Source organism: Tenrec ecaudatus, chromosome 17, assembly GCF_050624435.1.
Source record: "Tenrec ecaudatus isolate mTenEca1 chromosome 17, mTenEca1.hap1, whole genome shotgun sequence".
In the NCBI taxonomy this organism is placed as follows: Eukaryota; Metazoa; Chordata; class Mammalia; order Afrosoricida; family Tenrecidae; genus Tenrec; species Tenrec ecaudatus.
In genome coordinates, this window is record NC_134546.1 from 56326351 (window position 1) to 56345179 (window position 18829).

The 18829-nt window shown below is 50.4% G+C and overlaps 2 protein-coding genes across 5 annotated transcripts in view; one reads left to right on the forward strand and one right to left on the reverse strand.

The window, feature by feature from the left end:
* The window catches only part of NPTN (neuroplastin), a 70589-nt gene extending 65859 nt beyond the window's left edge, over positions 1-4730 (forward strand). For all 4 annotated transcript variants that reach the window (XM_075535820.1, XM_075535817.1, XM_075535818.1 and 1 more), the window contains 3 exons: positions 2416-2437; positions 3083-3164; positions 3691-4730. In XM_075535820.1, coding sequence (XP_075391935.1) covers positions 2416-2437; positions 3083-3143 — 83 coding nt within the window. In that variant the 3' untranslated portion in view covers positions 3144-3164; positions 3691-4730. The remainder of the gene's footprint in view (positions 1-2415; positions 2438-3082; positions 3165-3690) is intronic.
* A 7-nt stretch (positions 4731-4737) lies between these two features.
* The window catches only part of REC114 (REC114 meiotic recombination protein), a 95528-nt gene continuing 81436 nt past the window's right edge, over positions 4738-18829 (reverse strand). Inside the window, exons 4-6 of the mRNA XM_075535821.1 lie at positions 13623-13823; positions 9854-9940; positions 4738-4954 (exon numbers count right to left, since the gene is read on the reverse strand). Of these exons, the coding sequence (XP_075391936.1) occupies positions 4790-4954; positions 9854-9940; positions 13623-13823 (453 nt within the window). The 3' untranslated portion in view covers positions 4738-4789. The remainder of the gene's footprint in view (positions 4955-9853; positions 9941-13622; positions 13824-18829) is intronic.

Here is an 18829-nt window from a genome sequence, read left to right on the forward strand (position 1 = left end):
CTCTTGGGCTCAATGATACACTGCGGAGGACAGTCCCAACTGACGTGCATTTCCAACAAAGCCCCTCAGCGAAGCAGCAGCTTTGACGCAACAGTCAGCTCTTGGTTGTTTTGGCTTCAGAGCCCCTGTGCCCACCTTCCCTACCCACCCGGCAGCTCAGAGTCCCTACTCGATGAGGCGGTGCCGCCTGCGGGCTGACGCCCCAGCATCTTGTCTCCATGCTCCCCGGCACCAGTGGCTGCGGGTAACACTGCGTCCGCTGACCACTGGCTCTCTGGGCCTGAGGGTTTGGGGTATGTTGATATCTGTCGGTTACTGTGACTTCTTTTTTTTCCCCTCCAATTGCATCACACCCTTAAAACATGGTGGTAAGTGAGCGATCTGCATGCTTTTGGAGTTTGTTTAATCTCCGCTTCAGTCTATCCGATGCACAGTTCATGACGTTAACACTCTTCCTCAAGTTTACTCCATTCACTCTCACAACTAATTTGGATTTCCGTTTGCTGTTTAATCCTCATTTCCTTTGGTTTTTGTACTCCCCTTCCCCCCCCTCCCCCCCGCTACCCCCTAGTTCTTTCTGCTCTTTCCCTCACTCCTGATTTCCCCATTTTGGGTCCAGTTGTTTTTTGTCTGGCCTGTAAGAGAGTTGGGTTGCAGGGAACAGTGCAGTTGGGAGAGTGGGGAGACCCAAGCTCTTTTCCTTGTTCTTTGTGGATTTCGGGGTGGGGGGGGACACAGGGGCCCATTCGCTGGTGAAGGCGATACTGGTGTGACTCACCGCCGCTCACACTCGCAGGCATGGCTGCTTCACTGGGGCTGGGTCCCCTTGGGCCCCCCTCAGCACGCTGGCAGCTTGCTATGCTGGAAAATGGCATTCATTACAGACACGGGGGGTTCCTACCCCCAGGCTGTGGTGTGGAGGGCCTGGATCGTGCCAACAGTGCCATGCTTGGGGAAGGTCTGCCTGGCTACCATGACTCCCTTTGGCCTCTACACTTGCCCCGCCTTTTTATTTTGTTGGGAGTAGAATGGTGAGGTTCCCGAATCTGCTGCCCCGCATCAGCAGTCTGTGGTTTCGGGGTACAGCCAGAGCAGTGCCCCCAGCGCTGAGGTCCGAGCACGTAGCCGAGTGGTGCAATGTGGCACGCTGAGGGAGGACAGTGGCTGGGCATGTGTCTCTGTCTCCGCTGGGTGCGCAGCACACAGATGTCGTGGGTGTCCCTCGGTCCGACGTCGTTCTCTGTACCTGTTCTGGTGTGTTGTTGTCAGTATCAGGCTCTGTGGACACTGGTGTGGTCACTAGCCTCGAGCTTGGACTGATGAGTCATTGGTTTGTGGTTAGTTTTTTTTCTTTTCTTTTTTTCCTTTTGAAGTCCCCCTGCTCCCGTCACTGTGTGTGCTGGCGGTGGCTTTGCCTTTCTGTGCCTCCAAGGGCCAGTGGAGCAATGTCTCCCTTTGACAGACATTCCTCCCGACGTGTGCTCCTGCAGATGGCTGCCCCGAGACTGTGGCCCCCATAACTGCTTCATGTGCACCAAGTCCCCTTGTGGAATCCTGCTGAGAGGTTTTCGACCCGCCCGTTATGACGTCAGGCCGTTCTGGGTCTCCTAGCCCACCTGACGCTGGTATATTCAAAAGAAATCAAATGTAACTTACCTGTGCCTCTAGGGGGCGCTCCCTCCACCCCATGTTTCTTTCCCTGTTTGAAGGGGGCCAAGTTGCCCTTAGTTGAAACAAGAAAATGTTAAACCATTTAAATGGCTTCTCAATGCAGTTAACACAAGCTTTTTGATTAAAAAACAAAACTGGCCCATGACTCCTCTGGGTTTGGGTTCTGGTTCTGGCCAGGGAATACAGTGAACCTGTCTTTCTATCTGAGGGGTGTCACCACTGCCCCCTATGGTGTGTCACAGAACACCCCCCAGGACATAGGTTTGACTCTCGTGACTCCCTCTTCCTCTCCGATTCTCCAGACTAAAGGCTCTCTGAACTGTAGGACTGGGCCCAAACTGGGCCATGTCTTCACAACAAGAAAACGAACAGCAGGATTTTACAACTGAAATGTTGGTTTGTCTTCTCATCTCTTAAGAGTGAACCACTGGAACTTGGGGACAAGAATAAGATCTTACAGCCTATCTGTCCGCTACAGTTGCAGTTTTTCATGACACGCATTCCAAGTGTTAACTAAAGCCATTGAAACAACATACCTGCCATCACGAACCTGACTAGCAGTAGCCCATGAGTGTTTTGCACTCCAGATGGAATGGCCTTGAACAAGCGCTGTGAATAGCCATGTCTGCCACTTGCAGTTTGCTCTTCTGTTAACCCATATCCAGAATGTCACAACTGCCTCTTTTCTTCTTCTTCTTCTTCCATCTTTCGGCGGATTATTTTAAAAACGGAACAACTGTGCAGACGATGAACCAGCTGGGCCAATGTAAGTACTTTCCTGGACACTGTCCAGCGGGTGGTGGTGGTCGAACCCCTGGAGCGGCTGAGCATGTTGGGGAGCTAATGTTTGTGGCCCTGCAGCCTTCAGTGACGGTGACCTGAATGGGGATCGTTTGGGTCCCAGAACAGGCAACATAGTTATGTTTCTGGTAGTAACAGACTTGAATACCAGGCCAAAAAAGTTCTGTACATTTTATACGCTTAAATTAACAAGGTGGGAGAAAGTAAGGAACATCGGAGGCTTTATGGGTTTTGTTTCAGTTAGCTATTAAGTTGGAAGACAGCCCTGCTCCTGGAGCAAGTGCGGGGATCCAAGAGAGGCGGGACCTCTGAGACCCTCCATCTGCCCCCAGCGGGCAGCAGCGGGGAGAAGATCTAGTCTAGTCCCCACTGCGTAGTCATTAATTGGATTAGAGTTGGTTGTTGTCTGCCTTGGGAGTCAAAAGGACCTATTACTGAGTGAATGACGGTATTTTATCTAAGGGATATTTTCATGCCCCCAAACGATTACTTACCTACGTCAGGGATGGTAGCGAGTGAAAGACTCCTGTATTTCCATGTGTTACACTTTCAATAAATGGTTGCTCCTGATTGTGACGTTAACCCTTGTAATGCAATTTTTCCTCCAAAGGAAAACCAACTCCACCAACAATCACAAAGATAAAAACTTGCGCCAGAGAAACACAAATTAAGTACTGCTTACTGCTTCTAATGTAAGTATATCGCCTTCTTTAGAGATTTGAAAGATCACGTTCATGTGCATGTGCTTCTGTTGACCTTGTCACCAAATTCTCTAGTCCTTGGTGTTCCCTTGGGAGAGCTTTCAGTTCATCCCAGAGCAGCTGATCTGTCAGCGCTGAGTTCCGTCGGCCCAGTGTTGGTGGCTGGGAAGGGAACCATTTTTTGGCATGTTGCTTGGCAGACTTGTATGAATGCCATTTTGGCAACTCGGATGCTGCAGACGGATCACACTGCACCGCTCTTCCGTCTGACTTTACAGCGAGTGAGCCCTCCAATCACCCCTTCTTGGGTGAGTGAATCCCAGAGGCCACTGGGGCTCACTTGGCCATCAAGGGGAAGGCTGCAGCGGGCCGTGGTGTCGGGCACACGGAGATCAGTGTCACACCACATCCCTGAGCATGCTGTTTGAACCAGACCTGTGTTTCACATGTCGCCTCCGAGGCCGCCCCAGGTGAGTGCATCTTGCCCTTTAATTTCCGAATTCTTTTCTTTTTCCAGATGGTTAGATTCCTGAAGCTGGTGGCAACATGACCTGCTAACTTTTATGCTGGGGCCTCCTTGCTTCCATCACTCCATTTTCCTCCCCTTCAAGTGAGCAACACCACAATGACTGTCTAAAGCATGCCTGTTTAGCCGCTCCTGTGAGGGTGACCTCGCCAGACACATTCTAAGCAATGCTTCAGTGTAGAAGGTGTAAACTATTTTGGGCTTGATGTGCTGTGAATGTTGCCTTCCCGCCCCCAACCCTTTGTTAAAATATTTAAATAGACGTGAAAAGGTCCCCTGAGGATCAGATCATGCATGCGCCATTTTTTACTTAATGCAGCTGTTAAATTGGCAAAGCTCTCAGATGCACTGCTGCCATCTAGTGATACATTTTTGTAAAGTACAGCAAAACCTACAGATATATACAGTATATAAATATATATATATATATTTATATTTTTGGGGGTGGGAGAAATCCAAAAATAAAGTAAATGCTCGTTTCATTTTGAAGCTGCTGCATTCACTCCTCACTGTATGCTGTCCGATGAGGAGATGGTGCGGTTCCGATACCTACAGAGGAGTAATATAAACTGAAATGTATAATTGTAAGGGCTTAACCTACGACTAGAAGCTGGTATAGTCCACTGAATGGATATAATGAATTGCAGTATATATGTATGATTGCTTTTTAAGTGATTAATTTTTTCTTGTTAAATCATGTAAATTCTTAAATCCTTTTGCACTGATGTGTTAAACCTGATCCTTGTACATTGAATTAAGGCAAACTTTTATCATTTACCTTTTGTTTTAAAAGACCTGGAAACGTTACAGCATGGTGGTACTTACTCTGTGCGGCTCTCTCTGGTTTGACACTGTTTCCCCCGTTGATTTACTGGATGGTTGGTTATAGATTTTCTACCCTAATAGGGTGCTCATGCGGTACGGAACTTTAGATGCATGTACTTGTGTTTGTGTAATTGTTGAAGTGCAATGATGTATTAAAAAAAAGTGAATTTACCTGTTTTTAAAAAATAAAACATTGACAAAAGGTGTTTGGAATATTGCTTTTTATTCTAGTATCTTCTTCCTAGTTACATCTGTACACAGCACTTTAATCTCTCAACCCTGTCAACTTGTTCAGTTCCTTCTCCACCTCTTCCACAAATGCTGGGAAATGCTGGTCCAGAAGGCAGGCGCGCAGGAAAGGGCCTAGCTCACCAGCGCCCCAGGCCGGCTGCCTGTAGGCAAGGGGCAGCTCCTCTGACGCCAGGAGAGACTGCGGGGGATCACAAGGGGCCAACTGTTAGAGTCTGAATCACACAACCCACCGCCTTGAGGAGCACTTACGGAAACCAGACAAAACAGTTCACTTGACAGAGGGTTCCTTTACACAGTAAAACATGTGACCGTTACATCTGTCTGATACACCCATTCGCTAAATATATATAGCAAGTGCGATAACCCGGGAAAGGACAGAGAGTCCCCTGTACCCTGGCTCTGATGAAGAGCTCCAGTTCATCTCCCTGCCGCCGGGCAGGAGTGCCAAGGGCGAGTGGTCCTCCATATGGATGTGGATGTTGAATGGAAGAAACCACGGTCACCAGCGGACCACCTGGATGATTTCCACGTTTGGTTTACACCTTTTTTGAGGGGGCTGGGGTCCTGTGTGCTGGTTTTTAAGAAACTTCCACATTTACATGTGACTGTGTGCCATACTCTGGTGAGTAGGTTCTGTGGGGATTCACAAGCACAGAGAATTAGGTCACCATCAAGACACCAACCTTCCTCTCACCCGACAAGACCCCCTCATGGAGGGTCCCCCTTGTCAGAACCTACTGCACCCTCAGATAGTGCCTTCTCCAGCCGAGGTGCAAATAAGAAAAGTTGTGACTGACACGCATGTGAAGAAACAGGTTGTCCGTTCATGTGGCTAAACGGGAGGATCTGCCACAAAGTATTGCGACAGAATCGCAGAGACCTTCATTCAACAAACACATCCAAATATGAAGCTAGCGTTTCTCAACACACCCTCCTCCTAGGTCTGTACTTTCCGGAGGTGGTGGTCCACCACTCTCGCCCTTTCCCCAAAGAATTCGGAGCTCTTCCATTGACAGTCGTACCAGGTGACAGTTTGGGTATCCTGAGGGACTCAAATTGTGTTCTTTGTCAGTGTTTGAGTGTTGGGGAACAAAAACGTTCCCAGGGGCACGAGGAGATCGGGCAGATGGATGGGGTGAGAGGAGAATTTCTAGAACAGCCCTTGCCAGCCTCCAAAGAATGGGCAGGCACACTGTCGGGATGGAAAGGCGTTCCCCGGTGCACCCTTCCTGGCCTGTGTCTCACCCAAACTCTCTCCTAAGACCCTGGGAACTTCTGTGACCTTCAAGAAGATCTTAGCAAGATGGCCCCTTGGGTATCCCCCCAAAATAGTTCCTGTAACCTTCTGAAACTGACCTGGGCCTTGAATTTAAGTGGCACAGCAGGGTCATGCCCCGTTTTCCTGATTGAACCTTCTTTTTAATGCAGCTGATGCGTCAAAGACAAGTGTGTAACTGAGAGTGCTTGTCTGCACATTTAAAGGTGTTTACTCGGGGATAAGCAAGGCTTTCTGACGGCTCCTAGACACGTCTCATTCGTAGGAGTGGGACGGCTGGGTTATTTGGCGGATGGATATTTAAGTTTATCCATAGTGACTGTTACCACGTTACAGTCTACAGGCTGCAGAAGAGTCCAACGGTTCCTCCTCCATCCAGTGCTTGCTCTTATTTGTCTTTTGTTTTTAAAATTTTAGCCATTGGGATAAAGTGTCCAGATTTCTCTCTGTGGTTTTAATGTATAAGTAGGTACCCAAAAAAGTGCGCGCAGTGGTGTCGCCAGGGAAGGTTCTCTCTGATCACAGTGATTTTTTTCCTATAAGCAGTTTCGCTCAAACCTTGTTTTTTGTGATGGCCGATTTAAGAGAACATAGCTGTGAAATTTTGTTTCCTGCTCAAGAAAAATGCCACAGACACTGTTGTTGTTGAACACAGTTTACAAGGGCAGCGATATGGGGAAAAAGCGTACGAGTGGTTTTCTCATTTCAAAAGAGGTGAAATGTCAACTGATGACAAACCTCGTTCTGGATGTCGGCCAACTTCCCAAAGGGAGGAAAGTGTCAACATGTATGCACTGTGCTCACAGTCCAGCAACAGACCAGTGAAGAGATGGGGGGGGGGGGGGTTTCTGTGGACTCTCTTGGAGCTTGGGTCAGCAAATTTTAATGGAAGATTTGGGAATGAGAAGGGGCGCTCTGAAATTTGTGCCTCGGTTCTGACTGACCAGCACCAAGAGCGTTGACTGGAACCATACTGTGCTCCAAAGTGACGCAGACATTTTTTCAAGGTTATTACTGGCAATGAGATATGGCAGTATTCATATGAAAGCAAACATCAACCAAGCCAGTAGAAGATGCCATCGTCACCTCACCCCCCAAAAAAGCTCAAGTGAAATCAAAGATCAAGATGATGCTCATTTGTTTGTTTTTTTTATGTGAGGGGGATAGGATAGTGCATTTGGAATTCATTCCACCAGGTCAGACTGTTAATCAGACTTTCTCTTTAGAGGTTCTAAAAAGATTTCATAACAGTGGAACACAAATCAAGCCTTCTGTGTGGGCAGACGGGGGGCTGGTTTTGTCACCACGACAGTGCACCTGCTCCTGCAGCCATCTCGGTGCGCCAGTTTCTGACAAAAAAACAGCATGTCTCTTACTCCACGCACCTGACCTTGCTCTGTGCGACTTTGTTTCCATGAATGAAGGAGGACACGAAAGGACAGTCATTTGACGACTTAAAAGAGGTGAAGAGAACAATGAGGGAGGTGCTGTCAGCCATCCAAACAGATGAGCTTGAAAAATGTTTCCAAGAATGGAATCGCAGATTTGACAAATGTATCAAGTGTAATGGAGAGTACTTTGATGGTGATAAGGTTGTTTTGTTAAAAAAATAAATACATACGTAGCTTTGGGGGAGGATGCCAGTTTTTGGGGGGTACCCCTTGTATATTTCCTTAATCACTAATGATGCACATCTTTCCATGTTTCTTTGTCAGCCATGTATTTGTTTATAACGATTTCCAATGCTTTCAGACAATTTGAGTATGTTGTCAACATTTAAACGTTAGATTTCCAACGACAGTGGGACTGCTTGAAAGCGTGCAGCGTCTGGCCATGCTAGATCCACCTTGCCCATGACTCTGCCCTGCTCCATCCCTGCTGTGGCTAGCCTGCCTTGGACTTCGTGTTCCTCTGGCATCCATCCTCTTAAACGTAGATGGGTTTAGCCCCTTTCCTGTGGATGGCATGGTATCTTGATGAAGTGGGCATTTTTTCCCTAGGAGTTACCTATACTAGAAATTTACTTGTCTGTATTCAAATCCGCTTTTCCGAGTATGCTTTAAGGTCTGAAGAAAGTGAGAGGAACATGGATGCCTGTTTGTTCTTCAGTGACACCCACCATGGGCTGTGTGTATGTGTGTGTGTGTGAGTGTGTGTCAGACTGAGCCATGTGTGTATTGTAGTGAATCTCTCCGGGTCAGTAGGTGGGGAGAGCTCTCCCCCCGTCACCAGCTAGGGCTGTGCGCCACTCTATGGAACTGTCGCGGACACTGCTAAGAGCAGTCAGGTCCTCTCTGTTTTGTACAACAAACAGCGCTCTCAGGTGTCTCAAATAGAATGACAAGCGATGAAAAAACTTTAGTGTTGACATTGCTAGATTGTCTTCTAAAAAGATTTACCAACTTATATTCATAAAGTTAACTTGCCAAGAAGCGAGAGCTCCAGGTTCGGGGCACATAGCTGTGTGGACTATGGAAATCAATTGGCTTCCCTGGGTGTTTTGTAAACGCTGTGGAATCGGTCCCAATGAACCACTTCCTGCTCCAGGGCCATCCTCACTCTCTTATGTTTGAACCCTTGGTGCAGCCACTGTGACGGTCTGATTTTGCTGCCCTTCTCCCTAGCGTGGATGGGCCCCTCCTAAGGATGTCCAGCAAGTGAGATGACGTCTCACCATCCTGGCTTCTAAGGAGCATTCTGGCTGTACCTGTAAGACACGCTTGATCTTGGGCTAAGGTACCTTGTATAGCAACTGAGAGTTGCTAAGTAAAGCCATCACATCCACTCCAAGCCTGTTAGCCCAGAACCTCACTGCAAACATGGAGGGGCTCCAGAAAGTTCATTATCAATGGAATGAAAAGACAATGGAATGTCTCAAAGGGCCTTTGGCAGCCTCGGACCAGGCTACAAAGTGGACGTTGGCTACAAAGTTGTCCTGCTGTGTCCGAGTCACTGGGTTAGCAGACAAGCAGCCCGGGCCCTTTGTTGATTTACCTGCCGGGCGTGTTTGGGCGAGTGTCCGCTTGTTAGCAGCCAGCCGGACAGAGCCCGCCTCCATTTTGGGAACTACTACCGGCCGGCACAGTGTGACAGGCATGAGAACGAACTCGCCCACACGGTGTCTGCTGGAAGGCAGGTGCTGGGCCTGACCAGTGCCTGCCATGGGCGCACAAGGTCCTTGGGGGGTGGGGGCAGTTCTGGGCAGAGTGGGCAGCCAGTCACTGACAGCCTTCTCAGGCAAATAGCACACTGTCCCAGCCTGGGGCACGGGCCTGTGGTGACGGGGCTGAATCTTCTCAGTCTCCCCAACCTAGGGATTGACTCAAGCAGAAACTTCAGCTCACCTGCCGGACTCCAAATTTACTGTGAGATTGGTCTTAGAATAGTTCTCAAAATCAAATAGAAATTCTTCCTTTGACTCCTTTTTTGGGGGGGGAGGGGAAGATGGGGGAAATTCTCTACTCCGCACATGTACAGGTTAACGCTTTCCCCTCTTTGTTTCCTGAGGAGAACAGCTCTTCAGTCTGAGGGGCATCAGGAAGCTCGTGGGCAATGGGACTGACAGCTAGTGGAGGATGGTCAGGCCCTTTCTGAAGCCCCTCGTACATGCCACTGTGTCTAAGCTCCCAGCTAGGGCCTATGAGATGGCCTGCATGCCTCCCCTCTCTCCTGTGGCCTGCCTCCAGCTTACATTCTGGACAGTGGCAAAGCATGGACGCACATTCTCAGGAAACAACTGTACTCTGTGACAGAGATGCATGCACACACACACACACACACACACACACACACAGGCTCTACCTGAGCTAAGCGGGCCACGGAGGTCCTCCCCCCTGGAGCACTTGAGCCTGGCGATCCCGGCGCGGGTGGCAGCAGCTGCGCTGGGGGCTGGCAGGATGGGAAGGAGACAACAGCAATGAGGACACTGGCTGAGCAGAATCGTGACTGCACAGGCCACTAAGGAATTGGGGCACCTGCCCCGGCGTGCAGAAGAGCAGCGGTCGGTGAAATCCCCTGGCTGCCTGTCAGTCTGCACTGGTTCTCCTTGGACAGTCCCTCTGTGTACCCCAGCAGAGGTACTGAGGGAGTCCAGGGCAGGGCGCCGGGGCTGGCGGCGATGTTCAGTGTGACAGGCAGTGAGTGCTCCCTCTCCAGACAACTCTCCCTGCAGAGCCCAGCCCCAGAAGCAGCAAGCCGCTGGAGCAGCGCATGGGCGGTGGGCACTGTGCAGGGTGCTCACCAGCATCTGTCACCCCTAAAACTAGGACTTAAATAACAGTCTGTGCTTCGTGCAGAAGAGAAACCACCAACTCCTACAACCGAGTAAGCAGGTAAATGGTTACAGTGGTTAAAAATTCCAGTTTAGGTTTTCTGAGGAAATGAGTTCTTCTGTAAATATCTTTTTCTAGATATTGTTCACTCAACAGTGTGTGCCTACCTTACACTAGGACCAGGAACCCTGGTGGCTGTGTGGTTGTGGATAGGGTGGTTACCTGCAAGGTCAGCAGTTCAAACCGCCAGCTGCTCTGTGGGCGGAATCTGAGGATGTCTCTCCCCTAAAGCGTGGCAGTCTCAGAAACTTCCAGGGCCAGGGCCAGTTCTACTTTGTCCCACAGGGTGGCTGTGAGTCCTCATTGGCGCCATGGCTGTGGGTTTGCTTTTTACACTAGATACAGGCGATGGAGGGGATGGGCAGAGAGATCCTGCCCTCAAGAAGCCGCAGATCACTGAGATCTGAAGCAAACAGCAAGGTGGTGAGTGCTGAGGTGAGGTAGGTGCTGGGGCTCAGCTTGCAGGCGGGAAGTGGGCTGAAGGCCTGTGAGCATGGAGGCCACAGTGAATGAGGCAGCTGCATGGGACCTGGGGGCATGAAGGACTAAGAACTGCCACCACCCGACAGGCACTTCAGAGCACCCACCATGGCTCCTTCCCCGCCAGGACCTGGCAGGTATTGGGTGCCCCATTCCTCAGCAGGAACGCGGGGTCTCTGCAGTAGGTGGGAGCAAAGGCTCCAGCACAGGCAGAAGCGCAGGCCCTGTGCAGGGAGGGTGCCCACCGGCACACAGGCAGCTTGTTCTGACTGCCCTGGTGGGGGTGCCCGTTCTGTCTGAACAGGCCTTAGTCAGTAGGTATGGCCCTGAAAGCAGGAGCCAAAGCAGTGGGGACCAGGAAGAAGGAAAACCCAGTCAAGAACAGGAAGTCCAAGTGAGTGCAAGGCGGAGGGGCTCTCGGGAATAGCTCTCTCTCTCCAGCTTTGGGCAGATCTCACAATTGCCCTCACCCTGCTGGAAAGATCAGCAGGACAGTGGCAGCCGAGTCCGGCGCTGAGGCACCGAGTGGGGTGGCCCTTCACCCTGCAGAAGGCAGCTCTGGCTGCTTAGCGCAGTGGGCAGCGTCCCAAGGGACTCATCCTCTCTCCTCCCAAGTGGGGTTGAGTTGCCTTAGAAGCCCTCCGGTTGAGAAACACCTGGTGAGGCCACAATTAGCAAAATTACAAGGCTGAGGCAAAGTTAAAGACTAGCGTGCAGGCCAGGAAATGACTCAAGAACTTGAAATAGAAAGCCGTGGAATTATCTCTACTTGTAAAGAAGGGAACACCTATTTTAGACCAAAAGGTATGTATAAAAACCCGCTGCTGCCACGCAGACTCCAAGTCACTGTGACCCTGTGGGACAGAGTCGAACTGCCCCACCAGGTTCCTTATGAAGCAGGCTGGCTGCACCCCTCTCCTGGGAAGCGGCCGGGGGTGCAGCCAGCTGTCTTCTCAGTCAGCAGCGGTGACCAGAGCTTGCCACAGCTGCAGCTCTCAGGATGGATCTGGAGGAAGGGCGCAGGTGGCCAGATGTGCACCGCAGGGGTGAGGGCAGAGCTGGGGCTGCGTGCCCCTGGCGTCATCAGGAGGACCAGTGTGTTCTCGGGCTGCACTGCGGTGGCTTTCTCCCGGGAGGCTTCAGAGGCTCCATCTCACACGGCCCCTGGCTGCTGGCTATAGTTTCCCAAAGTGGGTGATGCTGCCCCCTGGGGGACATTGGAATGATCCCGCGGCTGCGAAGGCAGGCGGCTCCACTGAGTCCTGGACTGCGGCCTTAGTACAAACGTTTTTAGTTGTCAGGGGCGTGCTGGGTAATTTTTTTTCTGAAAAGGGGCAGTACCAAGTAAGGTTACACTTGCAACCTAATGAAGCAGAATGTCGTCGGGGAGGGGCTGGATGTGCAGATCATCCGGCCCCCAGGTGATCCCGGTGTTCAGCCACATTTGGGAACCTCGGCCCCAGAGGCTCTTGAGCCTGCTAACCCCACAGTGCTCACTTGTCCATCTGTAAGGGAAGCTCGATCTGGAAAGGTAACCACCTGGCAGTTCCCTGCTCACCAACATCTGCCTTACCCCTAACACACTCACACAACCCCCCCCCCCCCCGTCCCCACCCCCAGCACAGCAGTGAGTGAAGAGGGAGATTCTGAAAACACTACAATCTGGTTTGGCAAACTCAGCATTCTGCAGGAAATCATGTAATGTCTGAAAAGTCTTTGGGGTTAGGAAGCGGTCAAGTCTTAAAGTTTTAAAAATTCTAAACTTCACCTGGCAGCTTAAATTTCATCATTATCAATATACACTTCTAATTGCTTTCCTGATGTGATTACATTATTTCTTAATTTTCAATAAAATGCCCACCAAATACCCAAATCTGAGTAGACCATCGTCTGTTCTTTGAATAATGGTGTTCTGGCGGGAGGTGGGGAGGCAGCGAGCTCAGTTCACAGCTCAGCGTCACACAGTGGGACAGCCGTCACACTTCAGTACGCAGGGCCTTCTAGTTTGGTGACTGCGGGGAAATACAGTGAATTAGCGGCACGGTGTGGCGCCTTGCAATGACTGGTGAGAGAAGTTTTGTCCACTATTGCTTTTATACACTTAGTACAAATGCCCACACAGTGAGAAGGGAAAATGCCTCAATCGTATTTGGAAAAGGAGCCCTGGTTTTGCAGTGGGTACGTACTCAGCTGCAGACCGTCAGGTTGATGGTTCAAACCCACCCAGAGGAGAAAGACCTGCTGCCACAGAAGTGCCAGCCTTGGAAAGCCTATCGGGCAGTACTGACCGTCACGTGGATTGCTCCATGTCAGAACTGACCTGACAGTAAACAGGAGTGTTTTGGAAAACAACTTTGACCTGGTGGATCCTTCCGAAGGTTATTGGGGAGACATCTTTGGATCCGACTCTGCAAATGAGTGTTCCCAGGAACCGTAACTGAGGAAACTGCTCCTGTGGGCTTCCAAGACTGTAAATCTTTATGGCAACACAAAGTCTCATCTTTCTCCCAAGAGGCAACTGGTGGTTTTGAACTGCTGACCGTGTGTGGTTATAGCCCAATGCGTAACCTGTTACACACCAAGGCTTTCTAGGAGAATGGAAGGCACAATGAGGATCAAGCCTTCAATTAAAATAACTCAGCCAGCATTAATATCTTCAAACTACAAACTCAGTGGACTCGCTGAGTTCCATTTTGATGTTGGCCCCTGGGGTATATGACAGTCCGTTTCTTGTACAGCAGGGACAGCCACCTACTCACCCCGGACTGCAGCGGGCCACTCTTCACCCAGTCCTGCCCTGGGCTTTCACTTGCCTTGGGTGGCCGGAGCGCCTGGAGGATTCCTTCAGGGACTTGGACGGTGATGTATTGAGACAGACTTTGCACACAGCTGCAGCAGCGGTCCAGTGCCTGCCCCTTGGACTCGCCACTGAACTGCACCCGAAACATGCGGCTTTTGCTCTGTGGGAAAAACAGAAGTCAGGCTGAGCGGCCCTGGATATGTACCCCTTTTATTCTGGGGGGCAGGGGGTGCCCTTCAGTAAGGGGATGTCCAGTTGCCCACAAATGGCCTTTGGGTCCCCACTCTGCACCCCCCCCCTCATTCGCAATGATGTGGCTTTTGTATGCATGGATTGCGATAGGCGTTGTACAGGAGGTACAGATTCATGCTACAACATGGACGAACCTGGTCAGCATTAAGCAAGGTGAACGAGGCCAGTGACACAAGCCCCGCACTGTATGGCTCTAGGGAGAGCACGTATTCAGAACAGGGGAATCTACAGAGGCAGATGGGGGCGGATGGTTCCCTGACGCAGAATGAGGACAAGGCTGGGAAATAGGAGAACCAGAGCTAGAGTATGGCTGTTCTTTTTGTTTATTGAATTGAGGGAAAAATATTCTAAATACGAGTGTCACGTATCTGAAAATACTGAAATACAATGAAGTGTACGCTTTAAATGGTGCATTATACTACAGCATGTGAACCTTATTAAAGATGTTATTAAAAAGTAGTAGTACACATACATATTGAGAGAATCATTGGGTCAAAGGCAAAAAACAAAAACAGGCAACAGCAGCAAACGCTTCCCTGGTGAGGTTGAAATGAGGGCCCAGTGGTGACAAGGACACACAATCCTCACCTCGTCTCCTCCCCGCCCTTGGGAGGAGCGTGCTTCCGCCGGCCCCGCAGACAGGCCCGTGCCCACTGTGCAGGCGTGCCTCGTTTCATGGTGCTTTGCTCTGATTGCAGTTTGCAGATAACGGTGGTTTTAAAAAATAAACGGAAGGTTTGGGGCAAGTCTGTTTCTAATAAATTTCCTCATGCCGTTTCTGAAACAGCACCCGCTTGCGTTGTGTCTGTGTGACATCTGGGTGAGTCTCATTATATTCAAACTTTTCCCGGATGCTGGCACACCCTGAATGGACCACAGCATCATGTGAACATAGCTTTGACGTGCAAGAAAAACGCCTGCGGGCCTCCCTGGACTGTGCTCTCTGCTTTACTGTGGCCGTCTAGGATGGACTCGTCCATCTCCGACAGAGGCCTGTACTTCTGTTCAATTTCTTCTGTTGGGAAATTCTTTTTTTTTTCCCACTTAGTAAGTAAAACACATCACTACCGTGAAAGCCCATGGGCCCAGAGCTAACAAATCTCCAGTATCTTGTGATCCAATCATCTTAGCTTCTCCTCTGCACTATTTAGCCACAAAGGCGTGCGGTGGCGCAGTAGCAACCTCGCGGCCTGTGATTCACGATGGGCTGCTTGCGAACCGCAAGGTCAGCAGTTGGAAACAACCAGAGTCTCCGTGCGAGAAAGATGGGGCTTCCTACTGGAGAGCGTTCCAGTGTCGGAACCCCCGCGGGGCAGTTCTACCCTGCCCTAGCGGGTCACTGGGAGGCGACACGGACTGGTGGGAACTGGTTTGGGTTCTCGGTGCTTCTGTGGGATAAGCATTAGGCTGGAGCTCATACCAGTTTACTCCCCCAGGAGTCCCGGTGCTTTCCCACGTCTACCCTCCAACGCTGGAGACAACCGTGCCTGAACGTTTGGTTAATCTACTAGGCTAGCACAGATGTTTATTTCCAAACTTCATTTCTTTAAAAAAAATTTTTTTTTGGTTATTAGTAAGGTAGAATTTTCTTGTGTGCATTGCCCGTTTTCGTCTTGGAGTAGGTCACCCTGAAGTTATTAGGATTCATTAGGACGAAGGTTTTTGCCCCTCCTGAGGAAAGGTAGGAACTGTGTAGAGGAATGGTGCAGTTTAGGGGAATACTGTGCAGCATCTCCTTTTGTGAAATCAGCTGATTCTTTGTTCACAATTAATTAGCTGTTTCCAATGCATCCCAATTCAGCATCTACATGAAGCGATCTCTATGAAGTGCTTTCAGATCAGTGATTTCCGCTATGACTGTAATGTCTAACCGACCTTTGGGGACACGGTCGCAGTGTATGATTATCCCTTGTAGCTAGCTGAAGAGCTACGTGACAGCAGACTACTGGGAGGGAGTGAATTAGCACGGCACAGCTCTGAAAGCCTCGCCCCTGTGTGGAGGCACAGAAGGACCAGTCTCTGTAGCCAGAGCCCCTCGGTGGGGCAGTTCCACGAGATGCCAGGACAACTTAGACGTCTGATCGCAGGACTGACGTCCTTCTCCACGTTGACTTTTGAAATAGCCCCCGAAAGAATGTGCGCCATCTAAAGCCAGAAATACCACTTCAGGGCATGTGGCGCCAAGATAACCCCCGCTGGCTTCTGAAAGGGAGCTGCATCTCCACCCACGTCCTTGATCTGTGGGCTACCGCAGTGGACAGCCTGCTACCGGCGGAACAGCATGGACCGTGGGATTGAACATCTTGAGGAGATTTATTTCTCTGCCATAGCTACAAGTCAGATGGAGTGCCTTACTGTGAAAAGACAAGTTTCCAAGTCTGTGTTGGCAGCCATCAATGGCCCCAAATATCCAGTCTCTGGTCTCTAGCTTCTAAGGAGATTAGCCCAGAATGACTGCATTTGAAGCAATGCCTCACACATCGAGTTTCCCCTCGACTTCAAGACAAAACTTCGTTATGACAACTAACAGGAACCCTTTACTACACAGACCCTTCAGCCAACCAAAGCCCAGGGCTGGGGCTTTCCTGTGCATTCCCCTCCCTGCCCTCACCGTGGACAACATCAAGGCTCTGGGTTCTTGGGGGGTGGCGAGGCCCACTGAGTGTTGACTCCCAGGGGAGCCCGGCATCTCTGAGCAAAGACCCTTCCCGGAGGCTCCGGAGCCACCCTGCGCTCTGGGAGATGCGAGGCCGGGACTGGCCACGGAGGAGGAGGCACCAAGATAGCAGAGGCTTTAAAGCCCCATTGGTTTGCTTGCTGCGTTTAGTTTCAGCCCCTGGGTCTATGAGCAGTCTTCCTTTCCCATGAACTCCTCTACCGAAGAAAAGGGGGAAATTACAGAAAACCAGGCAGGATTTACTCACTGCAGAGCCCACCCCCTGCTGGCGAGTCAACTCTGACTGTGCTCCGGGAGGGCAGGGCAGCAGAGCTCCACAGAATCTCTGAAACGTTCTGACCGCAACCAACAGCCTCTCTGACTCTCACCCACCCTGGGTGAGCAGCGCAGTGCTGATCAAGTAAAGACGGTCCAGGTGGCCCTCTGAGCCGCAGCCGCCTCTGGAGAGGGTCCCGGTGGCTATGCTTGCACCAAGGAGCGCTGTGGGGTCAGGGGTGGGGCTGCCAACTGGGCAGCAGTTCGAAGGCACCAGCTGCTCTGAGGGCGACAGAAGAGGCTTTCTCGTCTGTGAAGATGGACAGTCTCAAGCACAGGGTTACTGTGAGTTGAGTAGACTCAAGAGCAGTGCGTCCTTTACATTGAACCGGCCACTCACTGGTGCGGCCCTTCCCACTAGGGGTGGGGGGTGGTGGTGGTGGGGTGTGTGTGCGTGTGTGTGTGTGTGTGTGTGTGTCCGTGCCCAAATGCTGGACTTCTGAAGAAATCACTAAGCCTTTCTTCCAAGATGCCTCTGGGCAGGTTCAAACCACCATGCTAAGCGAACTGTTAAGTAGAAACTAACTCCCTGTTAGTTTCTGTGAATCTGGTCACCAATGGCAATAGGTCTGGCTTGGAAGCAGTACAGCCAGAATGCTCCTAGAGACAAGGACGGCAAGACTCCACCTCACGTACTTTGGACACGGAGTCAGGAGAGACCAGTTCCTGGACGGGCGAGATGCCTGCTAAAGTAGAGACTAGACTTTCCCTCGACCCACACTGTGGCGGCAACAGTGAGCTCACACATGGGACCAACTGTGAGGATGGCACAGGACCGGGGATGCTTGGAGGGTCGCTAGGAATCAGAACTGACTCAATGGCACCTAACACCAACAGCAGTTATCCACGGCAAGAAGTGCCAAGAGAGCCCACTGGCAAAAAGAAGACTTTTGGTTCATATTATTATATTGCAACAAATCTGTCCATCCAAACGCAGGACCTTTGTTGGGTGTCAAAAGCTTTTAATAAAATTTAATATGCAATCCTGCTAAAATAAATGAACTACAAAATCAAGTTTCTGTCTTCAATGGTAAAAATATCCCATCAATTGCAAGCCAAGGGTTTAACATCTACACACCACCCCGCGTTCCAGTCAGGACGCTGCTCCTCTGACCACATCATCACCCTGCGCTTGTGGGATTTCTAGCTGCTCCCGAGGGGCGAGACACATCAGTCACGTAAGATCATTAAGATGGCAAAGAGAACCAACTACACTGAGGTCATTTACTATAAAACCAAGACACTAATTTGAGATCCAATAATATGTATTCTTTAGTGGTCAATGGAAAGATCTAGCCGGAGTAATCCAGAGGGAAGTGATGTTTTCAGATAGCCGAGAAAGAGTCATGTGACACAGAAATACCTGTGATTACCACTGGTGAGAATTTGAAATGGTGATTTTCTATTAGAGGCCCATGAAAATCCACCCCAATTCCCAGGATCAACTCCTCTCCCCACCCCAATGCACGGGACACTCTCTGGGGGTTAAAACAAATCCTCCACTAGAGGCTCCCAAGGCCTCTTCCTAGCCTCAGTCTGAGCCCACGGAAAACTACTATCTCCCACCCGGGCTTCAGTGAATGCCAACAGATTGGTTTTAAACACGACTGCGGAAGGCAAATGATCCAGGTGATTAGTCTGAGCGATTCTTTGATGAGGAGCATTCTTTCTGCTTAATACAGCTAGAAAGTAAACAAAAGGGGACTTTACTCTTTAATATTAAAGAGGGGGAAAGTGAAAAGACATCTGTGAGATATTCCAAAATGTACACCCTTTTGCAACATTGGACAAGCAAGAAAGACGCATGCTGGGGGCCCCCATGCTCCCCCTTTGTGTTCTGGGGCTGGAGAATCAGGCAGGGACAGACAAGCCAGCAACAGCCCTGGCTCATCAGCATCGCGCTCCTGTTAACTAGCTATCTA